This window comes from Leuresthes tenuis, unplaced genomic scaffold, assembly GCF_036924035.1.
Source record: "Leuresthes tenuis unplaced genomic scaffold, fLeuTen1.0.hap1 SCAF_7, whole genome shotgun sequence".
Classification (NCBI taxonomy): domain Eukaryota; kingdom Metazoa; phylum Chordata; class Actinopteri; order Atheriniformes; family Atherinopsidae; genus Leuresthes; species Leuresthes tenuis.
The window spans coordinates 7,238,374-7,253,731 of record NW_027325361.1 but is presented as its reverse complement, the minus strand read 5'-3'; the positions used below and the strand labels follow the sequence as shown (position 1 = coordinate 7,253,731).

The 15,358-nt window shown below is 40.8% G+C and overlaps 2 protein-coding genes across 4 annotated transcripts in view; both read left to right on the top strand.

Annotated features, from left to right (window-relative positions):
* The first annotated feature begins 582 nt into the window (after positions 1–582).
* Positions 583–15,358, top strand: part of cunh1orf52 (chromosome unknown C1orf52 homolog) — a 156,587-nt gene continuing 141,811 nt past the window's right edge. Inside the window, exons 1-3 of one of the 2 annotated variants that reach the window (XR_011916917.1) lie at positions 583–1,004; positions 2,024–2,234; positions 3,065–3,990. Coding sequence is in view for 1 of the 2 variants with exons in the window: in XM_072389055.1 (XP_072245156.1) it covers positions 717–1,004; positions 2,024–2,234; positions 3,065–3,219 (654 nt within the window). In the remaining variant the exon portion in view is untranslated. Of the gene's footprint in view, positions 1,005–2,023; positions 2,235–3,064; positions 4,257–15,358 lie in introns of those variants that run through there. The other variant, XM_072389055.1, reaches the window with a different exon arrangement.
* Positions 11,768–15,358, top strand: part of syde2 (synapse defective 1, Rho GTPase, homolog 2 (C. elegans)) — a 45,494-nt gene continuing 41,903 nt past the window's right edge. Inside the window, exon 1 of one of the 2 annotated variants that reach the window (XM_072389053.1) lies at positions 11,768–14,024. In XM_072389053.1, the coding sequence (XP_072245154.1) occupies positions 11,945–14,024 (2,080 nt within the window). In that variant the 5' untranslated portion in view covers positions 11,768–11,944. The remainder of the gene's footprint in view (positions 14,025–15,358) is intronic. The other variant, XM_072389054.1, reaches the window with a different exon arrangement.

Here is a 15,358-nt window from a genome sequence, read left to right as displayed (position 1 = left end):
TGAGGATGCCAAGTAATGCTTCCCATGATGACAAATCCATATGTACTGGGGCTGAAATCAATTTAAACCCAATACCATCCAAAGAAAAAAAACAGCCATTATTTTTCAAACAGCCGCCAACTTTATACTTGAGCCTGTTTGAGATGCACAGAGGGCAAAAGGGAAAATAGCCTGGTCATCTGAAAAATCTAAATTATAATTTTGTATGGAAATTCTGGACTCTGTATCTTTTTGGCAGGCTAAGCAGAAGCTTTAGTCTGGCCGGTCTTTTGTTCAGATGTTTTTATTTTCAGTGAAGTAGAGATAATTAGTGGTTTCAATTTCTGGAAAGAAAGGAGAAAATATGTGGCATACTCAAATAAGCTGTAGGCACATGTTCCTAGAAGGATGCTAAACAACTTTCCCCAGTGATGAATAATATGGAAGCAGTAGAAGTTATCAATTTAACAGAGAGAAAGTAACCTTACAATTAAGATTTTTTTTTAAAAAAAGCACATAAAAAGCACAAAGAAATATCAACGAGAGCTTTCCGTTTTAGTCGCTTTACGGCAGTCGTCACGACACTAATTTACAGCTTTACGACTGTTTTGGAGGCTTTTTCAAAATGGAGTAGTGCTCGGAGGTGTATATTCTGGTTCAGCGTTTTTTTCTCAGTTTCCCAAACACTTTAAGCTGAGCGGGTTCTCCCTCGTCGTATAACTCGCAATTCCTGCAAAATGACAGAAGAAAAGAAATTGGGCTCTTTAGGTTTCTTTTCCAGTTATGACGATTTGAGCGACAGTAGCTCGGAGGAGGAGGGAGACGGTCGAAAAAAGAAATCGGAGTCAGAAGCTCATGGAAGCGGAGCACAGTCCTCCCAACAGGCGGGCAAGCAAACAACCGGCGGGGCTCCTTTACCCAGACCTGACGAAGTGTTCAGCTCCGTGTCCAAACCCACTTTTCTCTATAACCCGTTGAACAAGCAGATCGACTGGGACAGTCTGACGGTCAAAGCTCCCGAAGAGGTAAGAAATGGGATGGCGACGTAAAAGGCGACGACGATTGATATTCCTGGGGCTGAAAAGACAGACAAAAATTAGATTTCACACCGTTAATCTGGCAAGCAGCCACCAGATTTCGTTATGCGAATCATCCACAGACACAGCTACAATCAGCACGTTATTAGCAACACCTGAGAACTCTTATGTCATGCTTTAATGGCAGGTGTTTGTAAGGGGGGATTGTAACATTGCTATTTTTCATCAATTTGGAGTTGCGGATTCTATTCAGAGTCTCTTACAAGTGAAGAACACACTATGGTGATCTTAGACATGTCACTGGAGAAGTCTGGATTGGACCAGCACTCATGATAATGTGTTAAAACTACCGTTATTGGAGGTCTTCGGTAGATGCAGCTGTTAAGAGCTCAGTGTAATGCAGCCTTCATAACCACACTGGGTCTGTGTCAAAAAAAAAATCTTTATCTGCATGACTTCTTGTCGCTGTGGGATGCTTTTGACTCTTCCTATTCATAACCAATGGAAACAATTAACATTGAAATATCCCAGACCACCTAAAAATGCCCATAACATGTTCCTTAAACCATCACAATGCCTCAAAAATGGATATAAGGGAAGAACGGCGGCAGGTCTTTGCATTTGCATTTACATTCTTTGCACAGTTCAAACAGTACCAATGGTCCCAGCTGCTCTGATTACTGGTGATATGGCTCATCGTGTAGCTCTGGATTACTGCAAAACTTTGTTTCCACTCATTTTTCATTTTATCTGTATCCTTTCACACTTTTTTTTCTCAGTGAGAAGTAAGATATTTGAAATCCTCCACAGCAGTGTCGTCACTATATGACACCTTGTATGGAGATGAGCTGGGACCACTGTGCAGTACTTTCCTCAGACTTTGTGCTGTCATTTATTCTCTTCTCTCTATTAACAGAAAGAGATGAGGCATCCATGCATATTTGTTTCGGGCAGGTTTTCCATCTTGTGAATTAACTTAATTTATTTATTTTTTCTGTTTCTTGAAGCCTACTCGAGAATTTAAGCCATGGAAGACGAATGCTGTGCCACCTCCTGAGAGTTACACTGCAGAGCCGGAGAGGAAGAGGGGACCACCTCCAGGAATGGACATGGCAATCAAGTGGTCCAATGTCTACGAGGACAACGGTGAAGATGCACCGCAGTCATACTCTGGCAAAGCCCGATTCTTGCCAGCAGAGGAGCAACCCTCTGACTCAGGTTAGTTCTGCAGGGTAACCACAGTTTGTCACTTATACTGACAGAAAGATTTAAGTAATCCACTGACAGCTGCCATATGCATGGGGGAATCGCTGGGAATCGAACCCGGGTCTTGTTACTGCTCGTACTGCATTAGTGTTTTTATAATATTCTACAATTCAAACTGTGATAAACACTGACATTTTTGTGTGCATATATTATTTATTAAGACATTGTATGTAAGAAATTTGCCAGATGAAGTGACAAAAAAGTTAGCTGACCATGACCAGAGAAGTGCACTAATGTAAATTGATCTAGAACCTCTGTTTTTGTTGTTCATGGGGCGTTCTCAATAGGCAGAGACCCTTAACAAATCAGAGCTGCAAAGGACACCTGCACGCCCAGCAGTGTGCCTCAGTGGCACTTCTCTGCGTCTTATAATTTCAGTGGCCGATATCTGATAAATGTTGTGACTGAGCCTGTATAAAATTCTATTTGAATGGGAGAAGGACCAGAGACATTCCACAAGAGCAAATTAAACCGAAGCACTCAGAATGGTCTGGTTTTGTGTGCTCTAATTTGTGGTAAGCAAGAAGACTGTGAGGGCATTGGACAGTTTTATCTTGCACTTTTTCATTCCATCCATGCTGGAGGAAGAAAGATGTCTGGAGCCATTTAATTATAGCACAAAAGCGCCAACTCAAAAAACAATTTGCACTTGTTTCGTAGTAGAACTTTGTTGTTACATTTCAATTGTTTCCTAACGAATATTTTAAAAGCCACCATTTTCCACTCTCCCTCTATGCCTCCTCAAAACCCCCGACACAACCAACTTCTTCTCCTGCAATCAGATGAAGAGTCAGAAAAGGCTGATCTCTCTGCCAAGAAACGCAGAGTGGAGACCTTCCAGCAGAAGGAGAAGAGGAAGAGGGACTTGGGACAAGCCACCTCTGACAAGAACTTTGTAGAGGAGGAGAAAAGGATCCTCAGGCAAAACGCTGACTGAAGCACAAGCAGTTTATCATTTGAGAATTTGCCATCAGCAGAAATTTGGTATGCCACAAACATACAGGGTCATTTTATCAATATGTTGACATCCTATAATTTGTTTATTTTGTTTTCAAATATTGTGTTTAAAATACATTTGTAAAATAGAAGAATCTTGTTGTCAGAAGTTAATGTAAAATTCTGATGTTTTATGGTCTTTCTTCTATAGTTTTACACAATTGCCCTCTTCAGAAAGACATTGATCTAAATTACTGGCCACAGTTCTGTAAGATGGCCAACGAACTAAACAATGTCATGAAAGGACTTGTTTTTACGTGCGATTTCCCTGATTTGATTTACTGGGACTTTGCAAAGAAGCTGATGAATAAATTCTCAAGAAACAATAGCAATGAAAGCCATAACAACTTAAGTATTTGGATTTGTGGGTTTAACCTGCTGTGACGGATCGAACAGAAAGCCAGGTTAGTTGGCTTTGCCTCCAGTAGAGATAGGATATCACTGTGATGTTTGGCTTTCGTGGTTTGTCTTGTAATATATTGAGTCCCCTTTCACTATCGTAATATGACTGTGTGTGTGCATGTGTGTGTGTCCCATGACTGTCTTTTAAACAAATGCATAAAATAGTTGCAAATCTGTTGAAATTAAAAAGCCACTTGTTCTTCCTTCGTATGGACACCAGGTGTCACACTTTAACTGCTCCAGCGCTCCCTCCATGTTTGACGTAAAGTAGGCTCTCAAATTGCAGTCCAGAGCTTCATGTATGTTTGGTGTTTCAGTTTGGAAGTTTCTCATGTCAGTTCTGTTGAGATACTTGATGGATAAAGACTGTTTTCTGTTTTGTGGAAATCAACAAAATAAACTCCCTTTGTGTTCAGTATTATAGAACATTATTGGAAGTTTATATAGTTTTATGGAGCTTTTTATTTCTTCTAGCAAGTCTGCTCATTCAATATAAATGGATGTATACTTTTCTTTCTTCCGTCTTCAGTGAAATTATGATATACAACTCATGCAATAAAAGTTTTGGTGGAGAAATGTTTTGTTTTTTGTCATTTTTCAAAAAAGTGTTTGTTTTGAATGATAAAATGAGCTATAAAAATACTAAGCTCACCGAAAACCACATCTTAGAAATTATGAAGTCATTATTATCCAGATAATGCAATAAACATATTCACATTCTTCACATTTTTGTGGCTGCTTGAGTAAATATAATGGTTTTAGGAGTATTGAAAAAGTTTCCACTTTGAAACAGTTTAGTGATCAGAGGAATTCCTGTCTTATCTGTCATCGTTGGTTGACATGAAGTGGTGGTAAATGTGCTTCAGATAAAATTCCAGCCTCCAGGTATGTGCCTGGCCTTGTCTGAAACGTGTACCTGGTCCAGCACAACGGCAGCAGCAGACTGATTTTTATCACTCATATTTACGAACAAATAACTCTTCTCTCTGGACTGACTGCGTGAGCAATGGCCAGCGAGGTCACCGTGAGAATTAATCATCTCGTTGTCAGTCTCGTAGCTGGAAATTTCCCAGATGGGTGGTTTGTAATACCCTGTTCTTCGAGCTGTGTGTTTGCGGTGTTGAATTGTTATTGTCTTTGATATGGTATCTGTTGCATTCTTTGACTGTAGCCCCTTTGTGTAATAGAGATCCTGTTACCAGAGGAAAGCAATTTTTCATCCGACTGGATGTTACACATGGCTGACCTTATCTTTCTGTTAAAAAGAGAACATTTTATTCCTGTTACTCTTAGGAAAAAACATGAAAGTAGTTGGAAATGTAAAAAAAAAAATAAGAAAAATCTGATAAGTTCACTTAAACAAATTCTCGTTTTTAAAATATGTCTATAAGGTTGCGGTCACTTAAACAGATTAAAAGCTATTGGGACTTTTTAACTTAATTACAAGAGATTTCCAATAACTGATGGCTGTTTCCTGGTCCTCTTAGGGCTATGAAAAATGTCAGTCACAGTCTTCTTTTATGACACTGACACATTTACTGGAAGGTCAAGACCTTGTGATGGCCACTGAGTATTCAGGGACTTTTACTCAGCTGCCTGCCAACAGCTGCTACTATTTGACATCGGACATTGTCACAAAATCAGCACAATGTTACAGCTTGTATGCAAATTTTGTTCTGGCTGCAGTCTTGTGCAGCGGGGCACCCAGAGACAATATAGCAGCCACTTTTTCTTCCATTTTCTTTAATTACAAAAGCATCAACAATAACAATATGCCTTTGACAACAGTTTCAGGCCTACACACTTTGGTTATTTCAAACCAAATATAACAAAGCTTGTCATCTTAGGTTAGCATGCTTCAAAAAAAAAGAAGAAAAAAAGAACAAGTCGAGCTGATGAGAGTTGCAGTTATTCAGACATTGACAAAAGTTGTTTTGACCTGATGGTGCTAAATGAAGAGCCAGGGGAACAAAATATCAGTACAATGTGTCATTTATGTATTTTCAGTATCTGTAGCAAAATTTTGAAATGATCAGCCCAGCAATTTTCAGACAAAACAGTTGCTTGGACCAAAGAGGTGGCCAGACAGATATTTCCATCCATTCAATGTATTGGAATTCATTTCCACCCTCTTCACTGGTGTAGGATGCTGGTTCCATGTCAACTCCTCCACGGCTTCCCTCATTCTTGGCTGTTTTCTTGAGGCAAACAGTTGCTTTTCACACCAGAAATCTGGCTGAGCGTGTGAAACAGATGTTCAGCAGAAAAGAAAAATTCTCTGGAGCAGGAAGCAAATATATCCATCCAACCCTACATTTGTGATTTAATTTCAGATCAGAAGTATAGTATCTTTACGTAATATTATAGATTCATGTTAAATTGCTGAAATTACCGCTTTATGTTGAGAGCAGGCCTGGTTCCTCCCTCTTGGTCTCATATTGAGTGAGGGGTGGAAATTTCCATATGATGGTCAAACTGCACTAATGTGGTACCAGCCACTGATTGAAGCTGAATATTTCCAAGCATTCCCTTTTCCTTAAAGCCCTCAAGAGCTCCATTTCTCTATGTCATCCAAGAACATCTGTGACGCACGTTAGGCTTTGAGTTTAGACAAAGTGATGATTATACAGTAGCAACACACAGAAATAAAGAGAAAATTACAAAAGGTTGTGTTCAATGTAAGCCAAAGAAGAATTAAGACTTTGTTTTGCATCTGTCTGTTTTTGTCTAAATGTTAGACATGTTGTGGATCTGCCTGCAGCAATGGAAACTTTCAAGCACTTTCATCTGAATACATTCAGTGGCTACAACCACAAAAAAGCCAACATAGTTGAAAACCTAAAAGTAGGATGATGCATAGAGAATGATTTTTCACACAGACAATAGGAACATGATAACACAGAGGTCATGTTCTCAGAGAAAGGATCGTACCCTCTTAGTTCTCAGATGATAGAGAACAGTAGTGCCGGACATGAAGTCTGATCTCCTGTCCCAATAAACATGTCAGAGGTTGTCTCTTGATAAAGATATGAAGCAGACACAAAGACAGCCCAGGCTCTGTGTGTGTCTAAATCTGTCTGTTGTACCCAACTAACTGGTCAGAAAGGGAGGATACACAATCAGTGTGAATTTTTTTGTCTTGACCCTTGTCCTGTGGTTTACCAATACAGTGAGTTATGTTGGACAGAAAACTTACAGAACAGATGCAGAGTGAGGTCTGATGCACTTTCAAATGCTCATTGAAGTCATTGAACCAATAATATGCTGTTTTTATCATTGTCATGCTTCCATCTCTATTAAATATTTGAAAGGTAGTATTAACATATTGGCCATGATTAACTTCTTTTTCTTTTTTAGCTAAACGTAATTAAGTGTTACCCAACAATCAAAACGGTCACTAGTTGCAGCTTAGATCCACTTCAGTATGTCTATTTTATAATGTTCACAATCTTTACTTTGACAAGTGTCCTTCCTGGCATAACAGATCATAAACTATTTGATTGAGTGGTTTGTTATAATGTTTCTCTGTTTACAGCCCCCGTTAAACTAAATTCAGCAGCTCAGAGAAGGATTTTAGTTTTAGTGACTATTTACTATAGTAATTGCTTTCCGCCCTGACACTGATCAACTTCTGGACATTCAGCTGTGTATTTTTTTGCCATAAACTGTATGGAAGTTAAATTTATAGATGTTTTATCGCTTAAGGAAAACAACTTTAGAATCTATTGTTCAAACAGGTACATTAACAGTTATTACATTACTGTGGATACAAGGCAAATTAGGCACAACAGGAGTTTGCTTTACATTTTCTTTCAGTTGTAAAATGTAAGTGAATGATAAGAATGTCACTCTGTGGAACTTTCAGCTGAAGGCTGTTGGCAAAACTACTCTGACAAGGATCCTCCAACCTAATTTATATCCTAAGAAAGGCTTGTGTCCACGGGCATAAATTTAGTTGCCGTGTGCTTTGAGGGAAAAAAAAAAGAAAAAGTAAGACCCATAAACAAGCTGGGACACAGAGAGAGGGAACAATGGGCAGCCATCAGGAGGAGAGCCCCAACAGCTGCAAAACCCTGAATCCCAACACACTCACATGCACATGCAACTGTGCATGCACATACACACGTGTACACTGATTCCTTTTATGTTCCTCTTTCTGTCTCTCCCTTTCTCACACGGGCACGCACTTAGTTTTCTTGCTTGTACACTCTCTGACCAGGCCATCTGAAAGGGGGCCAGCCAAGCAGATGTTCTGCTACTGCCTTCACAAAGAGTACAAATGACTGATGGACGGGGGGAAAAAAGGAAAGAAAAAAGAGACAAGCTTAACCATTTCTACTGCATTGTTCATTTATCACCTCACAAGACTAAACTGGAAGTCTGTTGTGAAGTCATGGATGAGGCTTATATATTTTTCTTCATGTCATCAAATCCAGTAATTGAATGAATGTGTTTGTCCACTGATGCCTTCTCTTATACTTGTGGTGCACTGCTTGTTTCAATAGGGCTAAATAATTACCAAACCAGACAGGAAACTATAGACTCTGTTCAAAAATAAGGAAATACTGCATTTATTGGGGATTTTTTTCAGCAGTGCATTTACTGCACATTTTTCTTCTCTAATGAGTAGTTACAGCAGCAGGAGGATACATGTTGTATTGACTTTAGATAATTGCCATTGCTTGTATACATTTTAATGAATACAAATGTCCCCCACTGTAACAGTGCGCCTCAATGATAAATTTTAAATCACGGTATCAAAACTGATACCAAAGACATTGGAGCGCCTTTTGTCAGTGGTCTATGTATTACATTATTTGATGATAATTAGCAATTCATTACAATTTAATGAGTGTTTTGATGTTGAAGCCTGACCACTAAGAAAAAGGTTATCTACCCATAAAATCTTTGTAGATGCAATTTTTTTTCTTTTTGCACTGGTTTTATTTTTAGTAACAGAGAAAAATGGTTTAAATAATTTAATACACCCAAAATTCACTGCCTTTTCAAATATTAATACATCTGTCTGGTTTATTTGTTGAACTTGAAGTTTTAGGAACAAGTACTGGATACTTTTGACTATACTCTTTCTCATTAGACTAGATAGATTTGCCTGTCTATCTCTAACTTTTGATGAATTGTAACATTTAGCTGTTGCTGTATCGCCATCTCTTCAGAAGAACAACATTTTAAAAAGTGCAAGATATCTTCAGTGTGTGAATTGCATTAATAGTACCTCTGCAGAGTCCAAAGTTATGGATTCTTCCCGCTCCATTTATCCTCTTATCCCCTACCCCCCCTCATCTACTGCTTTCCCTTTTCTTTTCTTTAACACACAAACACACACTATGCAGCCTGCAGGTTTTGACCTGTGAATAACTGCCCAGACAGGGTCTAGTCAGTCAGTCGGGGAGGCAGGACAAGGCGTCAGGGCCTACATGGCTCCTGCAGGGCAATAACAGATGCTTATCGTGTTTTACTGAGGGTGGTGGTGGTGATGTGGGGGTGGTTGTAGGGGCCCTGTCAATGAATGACTCTACCAAAACAAAAATGCCCTCAATCATGGGTAGATAATGTACTCTTGAAAACAGAGGCACAGTTATGAAAGGAGGCTTATAATGGATTCAGATACAGTCAGAGAGTGTACGTGCGTAGCTATTTGAGTATATGTGTGTCTTACAGGGAGAGGTATACTGGACACATGTGCACTCATTCACACACTGCAGCTTTTCAGCAGATCATCCTCTTTCACATTCCTAGTAGAGGCAAGAGCAAACAAACAGCTTAAGGTTCAAGTGAAGTATGTTTCATTCCTTTCTCTGCTGTCTCAGACGTTCTTAAAGCCAGGAGCTGTGCTACAGGCAGGGACAGGGGTTAGATGCAAGGTCAAAAAAGAGAGGATTACTCAAGATACACTCCAGATAAAAGTGTCACTCCAGTAATCGGCAGTGATCCATCATTAGGCAGGCTATGCTTTTAGGTTGGTGTTGTCATTAAGGGGGATAAAAGATAGCCTTTGTATGTGTAATAATGAAAATGAACAAACACGATGACTAATTCATCATGACAGATGAAATCATTATCATGTGGAAAGAGTAAATGATGATGTCGTGTGGGTACTTAATGACCATACACGTTATTGTTTCCCACCGAGATGGACATTTTTCTCTTTCTCTCTCCCAGCAGAGGGTTAAGCGCATTTTCCCCCCGAGATGAGGATTGTTCTCGCGCTGTTTGCGGAAATGCCTTCACAGCTACTAGTGAAGGTGGTAATTTGAAGTCGTGGCTCACTGCTCCCCAACTGAATTTAATTCACATTTCAGGGACAAATATGTGTTGAATTTTAGTGGAGTAACTATATCTGCATTTCACATACTGTCACCTGCTTCCCAAATCATGGTTTTGTTCCAAACATTGAGCATAAAAGATAAACATACATGTGTGTTCCAGAGAAGAAGGCTTTCTCACAATATATGGAGCCACCCTTATTTATAAGAAGTGAAGAACAAGTTTATGTACCTCTGAAACAGAAGTGGGGGTAATCACAAGATGGGTTTGCGTAGTCATTTTTGATTTGTAAGAAAAGGTTAATTGAAACAGCTGAAATTGAAAACACTAAAGCGCAAAGAAGTTTATATACTCTCTCGAGGTGGTTTTGTCTGTTTTGAAAAAGCCTTAATATAGGGGTATGAACACAACTTTTTTTTTTATCTTAGCTAAAATTAAGGGTGAATCACCAGTTGTTTCGAGTCTGAGCCAGCAAACAGTAAACTCATGTGACTTACCAGTGTCTTCTCAGATATAACGTCCCAGATATTTCCAAAAAGAATTCTCTATTTTTCGTCTTGTGGATATCCACCACAGCTGTTGTTTTTTTTCTGTTTCTTGTTTGGAAACCACAAGGAACCACAAGGAATGGAGCCTATACCGCCACGCTCCAATCACACCAAGCAGACTATTTTATCTGCCTTAAGCAAGTGACTGGAAATTAGTTTAATTCAAGTTTCCCTTTTAGGGCTTTTCAAAACTTGTTTCCGATTTGCTTTCCTTAGACCACGCACACCTTTAATGCCAAAAAGGCATCTGTTTGGTGGGAAGCAGTGCTTTGTTGTGTGATGCTCTTACCAGCTATGCTGTTGTTACTCAGCAGATTCTATGATGCCAGCTTGCTGTTTGCAAGCTAACTCTGACGTAGCACTAGGCAGCCTCTTTCTTGGTCTTGATGAATTACCAAAGAATTGCACTGACCTACAGATATATAGCCAATAAACATTAGGATGAGTCTTGGATGCATACCTGACAGTTTTCTCTGCAGGGAGGGACTTTAATACTGAAGCACAACAGAGAGGGAGGGTGAGAGGCTAATTAACATATCTGAGTAGTATGTTAGTAGATGCTTTACTAAAGCTTAAGACATGAAACATTAATAAGTATAACTACATATTCTTTACTTCTACATCCTCTCAACATATTTGGTCTTTTTTTTTCTTTTTCCTTGTCAACCCAAAGTTCCTCACTTTTAAATTCATAAAGTGGAGCAAGAACAGTACCGATCAACTAAAAAAAGGCTTCTTCAACACTGACTACCACCGTAAACATCTTAGTGGAGAATTTGTTTTTACTATGCTAAAACAATTGCTGAAATCACCCTAGTAGCCACTCCTTTCATTTAAAGACCAAATAACTTAATTTCTCAAAGTTTGTCAGATTAACCGAAACTAACTAATTTATATTTTTTATTAAATTGACTGATCAATCAATGAATTAAATGATAAAAGCGCTCTACCTACTGGTGTCCCTAATGCATAATGCTCAGTTAGTATTCTGTGTTATTATAAGTGATACTAGGCTACCGGGTGACTTCATTTATTAAATCAGTTTTCTCTATCCTGACCATACACAGTCAAACTGAACATATTTAAGCTCTGGTGCAGTTTGCTTAATGATTGCTCAGAGTCTCTGAAGTTAGAACCAAAAATATTCCAAGTATCTGAGCTGTACATTCAGGAGAGGCGCTAGAGAGGAGGGAAAATAAAAAGGAGGGAGGAAAAAGTATGTGCAGTGCAGAGAGAGAGGTGGTGCAATTGTGCAAAGTGAGTCAGGAGTGTTTTAGTGGGGCGACAGTGTGGATGTGACAGCGGAGAATGGAGAGGACCCCGTCCGCTCGGCGAGCTTTGAGCGAGGAGAACCCGCTCGGTTCTTCCCTTCTGGAGCCAGTGTGCTGAAAGACACCGGGAGGAATAAGTTGGGGGCAAAGGAAAGGAATGGCTGATCCTCTGCGGAGGACTCTATTAGCGAAACTCCGGGGGAAGAAGTCCAAGAAAGGAGCGACGCTCGGCGGTGGATACGGCTCTGCTGCTGCGGCGAATGGGGGCCGAGAAGGTAAAGAAAAAGTTTTGCAACCGCAGCGAGACTCCGACATACCTCGTCCGGTAGTTTTTCTCACAGGGCTGGATTTCACGACAGAAAGAATGAGTACATACGAGAATTATGTTGAGGGAGCGACGGTGGAAACAGAGGGGGTTATAATAGTCTCAGAGAGTCGCGCAGCAGAGCTGACTGGATCACGTACCCTGGAGCCGAGCTGCGGGGGCAGGGTTCGCCTTAATGAGGAGCTCCTGGGGGTCCCACTTCAAAGAAACGTGCAGTTTGAGGGAATCGCGTCAAGGGAGAAAGACAGGAGCCCCAAGGGGAGCAGATCCGCTGACAAAATCACGGAGGGGATCCCGCTCGGGCGACCGCATGTTCAGAGAAAACACATCGTGTCTGTCCCGAGGCAATGCAGGGTTGGAGATTCAATCGGGTTTGGGGACAATTCAAATCATGTTTTATTCCAAACGCAGGTACACGTGCATTCACGGGTCAATAACCAAGACGAGGGTCGGGTTACTGCCTCTGATAGTGAAGGGACACAGCACAGAGACCGAGAGTATTCCCGGCACATGGCAGGCACTGTTGTAGCTGTACAGGAAAATAACGACAACTGGAGTTTTGACAGCGGCCCATCTTTGGAGACAAATTCGCCAAATTGCGCAGCACTTGTCTATCCAAACTGCATGTCAAGAAAAACTGAAGAAAACCTGTTAATCAGAAGTATTGAAAGTTATGGGCCTGACAATGCAGGGGACATTAAAAGGACGGCAGGCGGTCCTCAGAGCCCAACTTTTTTCCCGACAGAGTTACAAATTTGCAACCTTAAAATGACATCTCTGTGCGGCACAGAGGGGACACTAAGATATCCTGTAGAAAGTGAAGATGATGATTATTATGATAATGAAATCCTGCCTTTTTATGAAACAGTTACACCAAAAACGGATGATGATAGAGCAGAGGTAGCAGAACCTGGTTCGGATAAAGGGCAGATTGATAACAGTAACAGTGCCGAGGAAACAGACAGGCTTAGGAACCAACTGCAAGAGGCTTATTATCTTCTTATCAATGCTATGAATGACATCAATCTTGATGTCCAGCAGATTAATGGGGGTTTAGCTGAGCAGCAAGCCACTTCCTCCTGTAGTAGTCACTCCAGGGACAGTCTGTGCTCTAGGTTGTCTGTCAAAAACATGGACAGTGACTCATGGTCTTCAGTAGGTGACCACAGCCCTCAACAGGTGTCAGACACTGACTCAGTTCTGCTTTGCCTCTCTGGAAGTTTACAGTCACAGGCAAGGCTCAACAGTAAGAGCATGGTCAACCTGTCAGTGACCAAAAAATCCACATTGCTGCGCTCTGCTAGCGATGGAGCAATTAGATATCAAGGCAGACCCTCAGCCTGTATTCAAGCACCTGGAATGCAGATTACAGACGTATGTGATGATAATGAAGCTACAGAGACAAATAAGGCTGAAGTTGCTGACACTACACTAGCAGGTGAGGTATTTGGACCACAGGTTCTTTGCAGTGCCATCAGCTGTGAGGAGCTGCAACAAGATGCTGGGGGTGAGGAAGACAATAGCATGCACCTCAATGAGAGCAGCGGCTCAGTCAACAGCCTCACAGGCTCCTCAGACAGCAATACTGAGGCAGCAACATATCAGGGTCAGGACAGTAAGAAGAAGCTGACTGAAGCCTGCACACAGGTGGCCTATGCGGTCAACAAAGCTCATGGTGTTACTGTCAACAAGATGCAAGAGTGGATGCACAAGGGTCGCCTACTGTCGTCTGAGATGAAGCAGCGCATTGAGGGCTCATCTTTGCCCCGTGGTCATGTCCAGAGCCAGAACTGGACCTGCCCTCAGGCTAACCTTGCAGGATGTAAACCAGGAGTCCTGATATCCAGCCAAGACAGTAAATCTTTCAAGCCCAAGTCACCTACAATCAAGTCACTACAACAGCAGCAGCCAGGTAGGAAGGCTACACGGTATCGCCTCAGCTCCAGGGGATCCTCTAAATCAGAGACCTCTCACCCTTCTTCCTCCCTTCTGATTATTGTCATCCTCCTCCACTCATAGTAAACTCCATCTGGTGGCGGTCCACTCTGCACTCCTCCTCCTCTGGATGCAAAGCAAAGGGACGAGACACCTCAGACCTCTTGCTTTCCTTTTATGATACTCTAACTGGTGGCGGGTTCTATCTTTCACTAATTTAGGTGCATTTTAACACAAAATTAATAGCACATCAGGCCGTAAATGGGATTACTCACAGTGTAGTTCAGTAACAACTAACTCACTTTTCTTTTAGAGCTTTCTTTGTGGTGTTGGTGGTGGGGTGTGTGTATGGAAACAATTGTCCAACATTCTGTCCTGCTTGTGTTTTGGTGTTCTGTTTGTGATGAGGGGTAAAATTATGAAAACATCTGTAACTTGAAACCAGTGATGGTAACATATGACTTGTTATTATCATCTATGTGGTGCATTGGGTCTATTTAGGTTTTTTTAACAAAACTTTAATGCCCAGATGGTATATTATGAGAGATGAAACGTACACGGTGGGAAAAATAGTCACTGACATTTTTTTTCAGCAGACTGATTATTTTGCACATGTGGAAGTTGAAATTCATGGATTTATCATCTATGTTGGCTCAAGGATGGAGATAGAAACATTTTAGAAGCTTTGGATATAATGTTATGAAATTAAATGTGAGTTTCAGCCATTCTGACTTGATTTAACTGTAACAGACAGTAGATCTTATCTAAACTTTAATTTTGACATTTGTTATATAGAATATGGAAATAGGCTCACTTTATGGATCAAAATCTCACCATCCATTGTGATAGCACCAGTTTTTCCTTCAGTAGTTTTGTAATAGTTGGGGAACATGCATATATGTGAGTACAAGCATGCTTGTGAGTTGCTCTGACATAGTAAAAGGCTTCACACATGGCAGATGATCCATTCAGTGTGGTAAACTGACTGTCAGGGTGCTGAACTCCAAGAATTAGAGGGATCTGATGTTGGTGGCAGAGGGCATCTTATTGAACTTCTTGCCAGTGTTGGCCTATTACAACTCCAACTTTTCAGTTCTGCCTCTTCCTGCCTTTTGGTTGAAATAAAGTCAGAGCCTGGTAGAAATGTGTTTCCATGCGTCCCTTAATTCTCTTTCTCATTTTTTCCCCATTTTGCTCAGCTTTTCCTCTTCTCCCCATCCCCACAGAACTTTTCCACAGCTGTAGCCAGAGGAATCCAAAGCAGGAGAGACACAACTGCTCTAATTTTCTGTGGTAGTGTGTGTGTGTGTG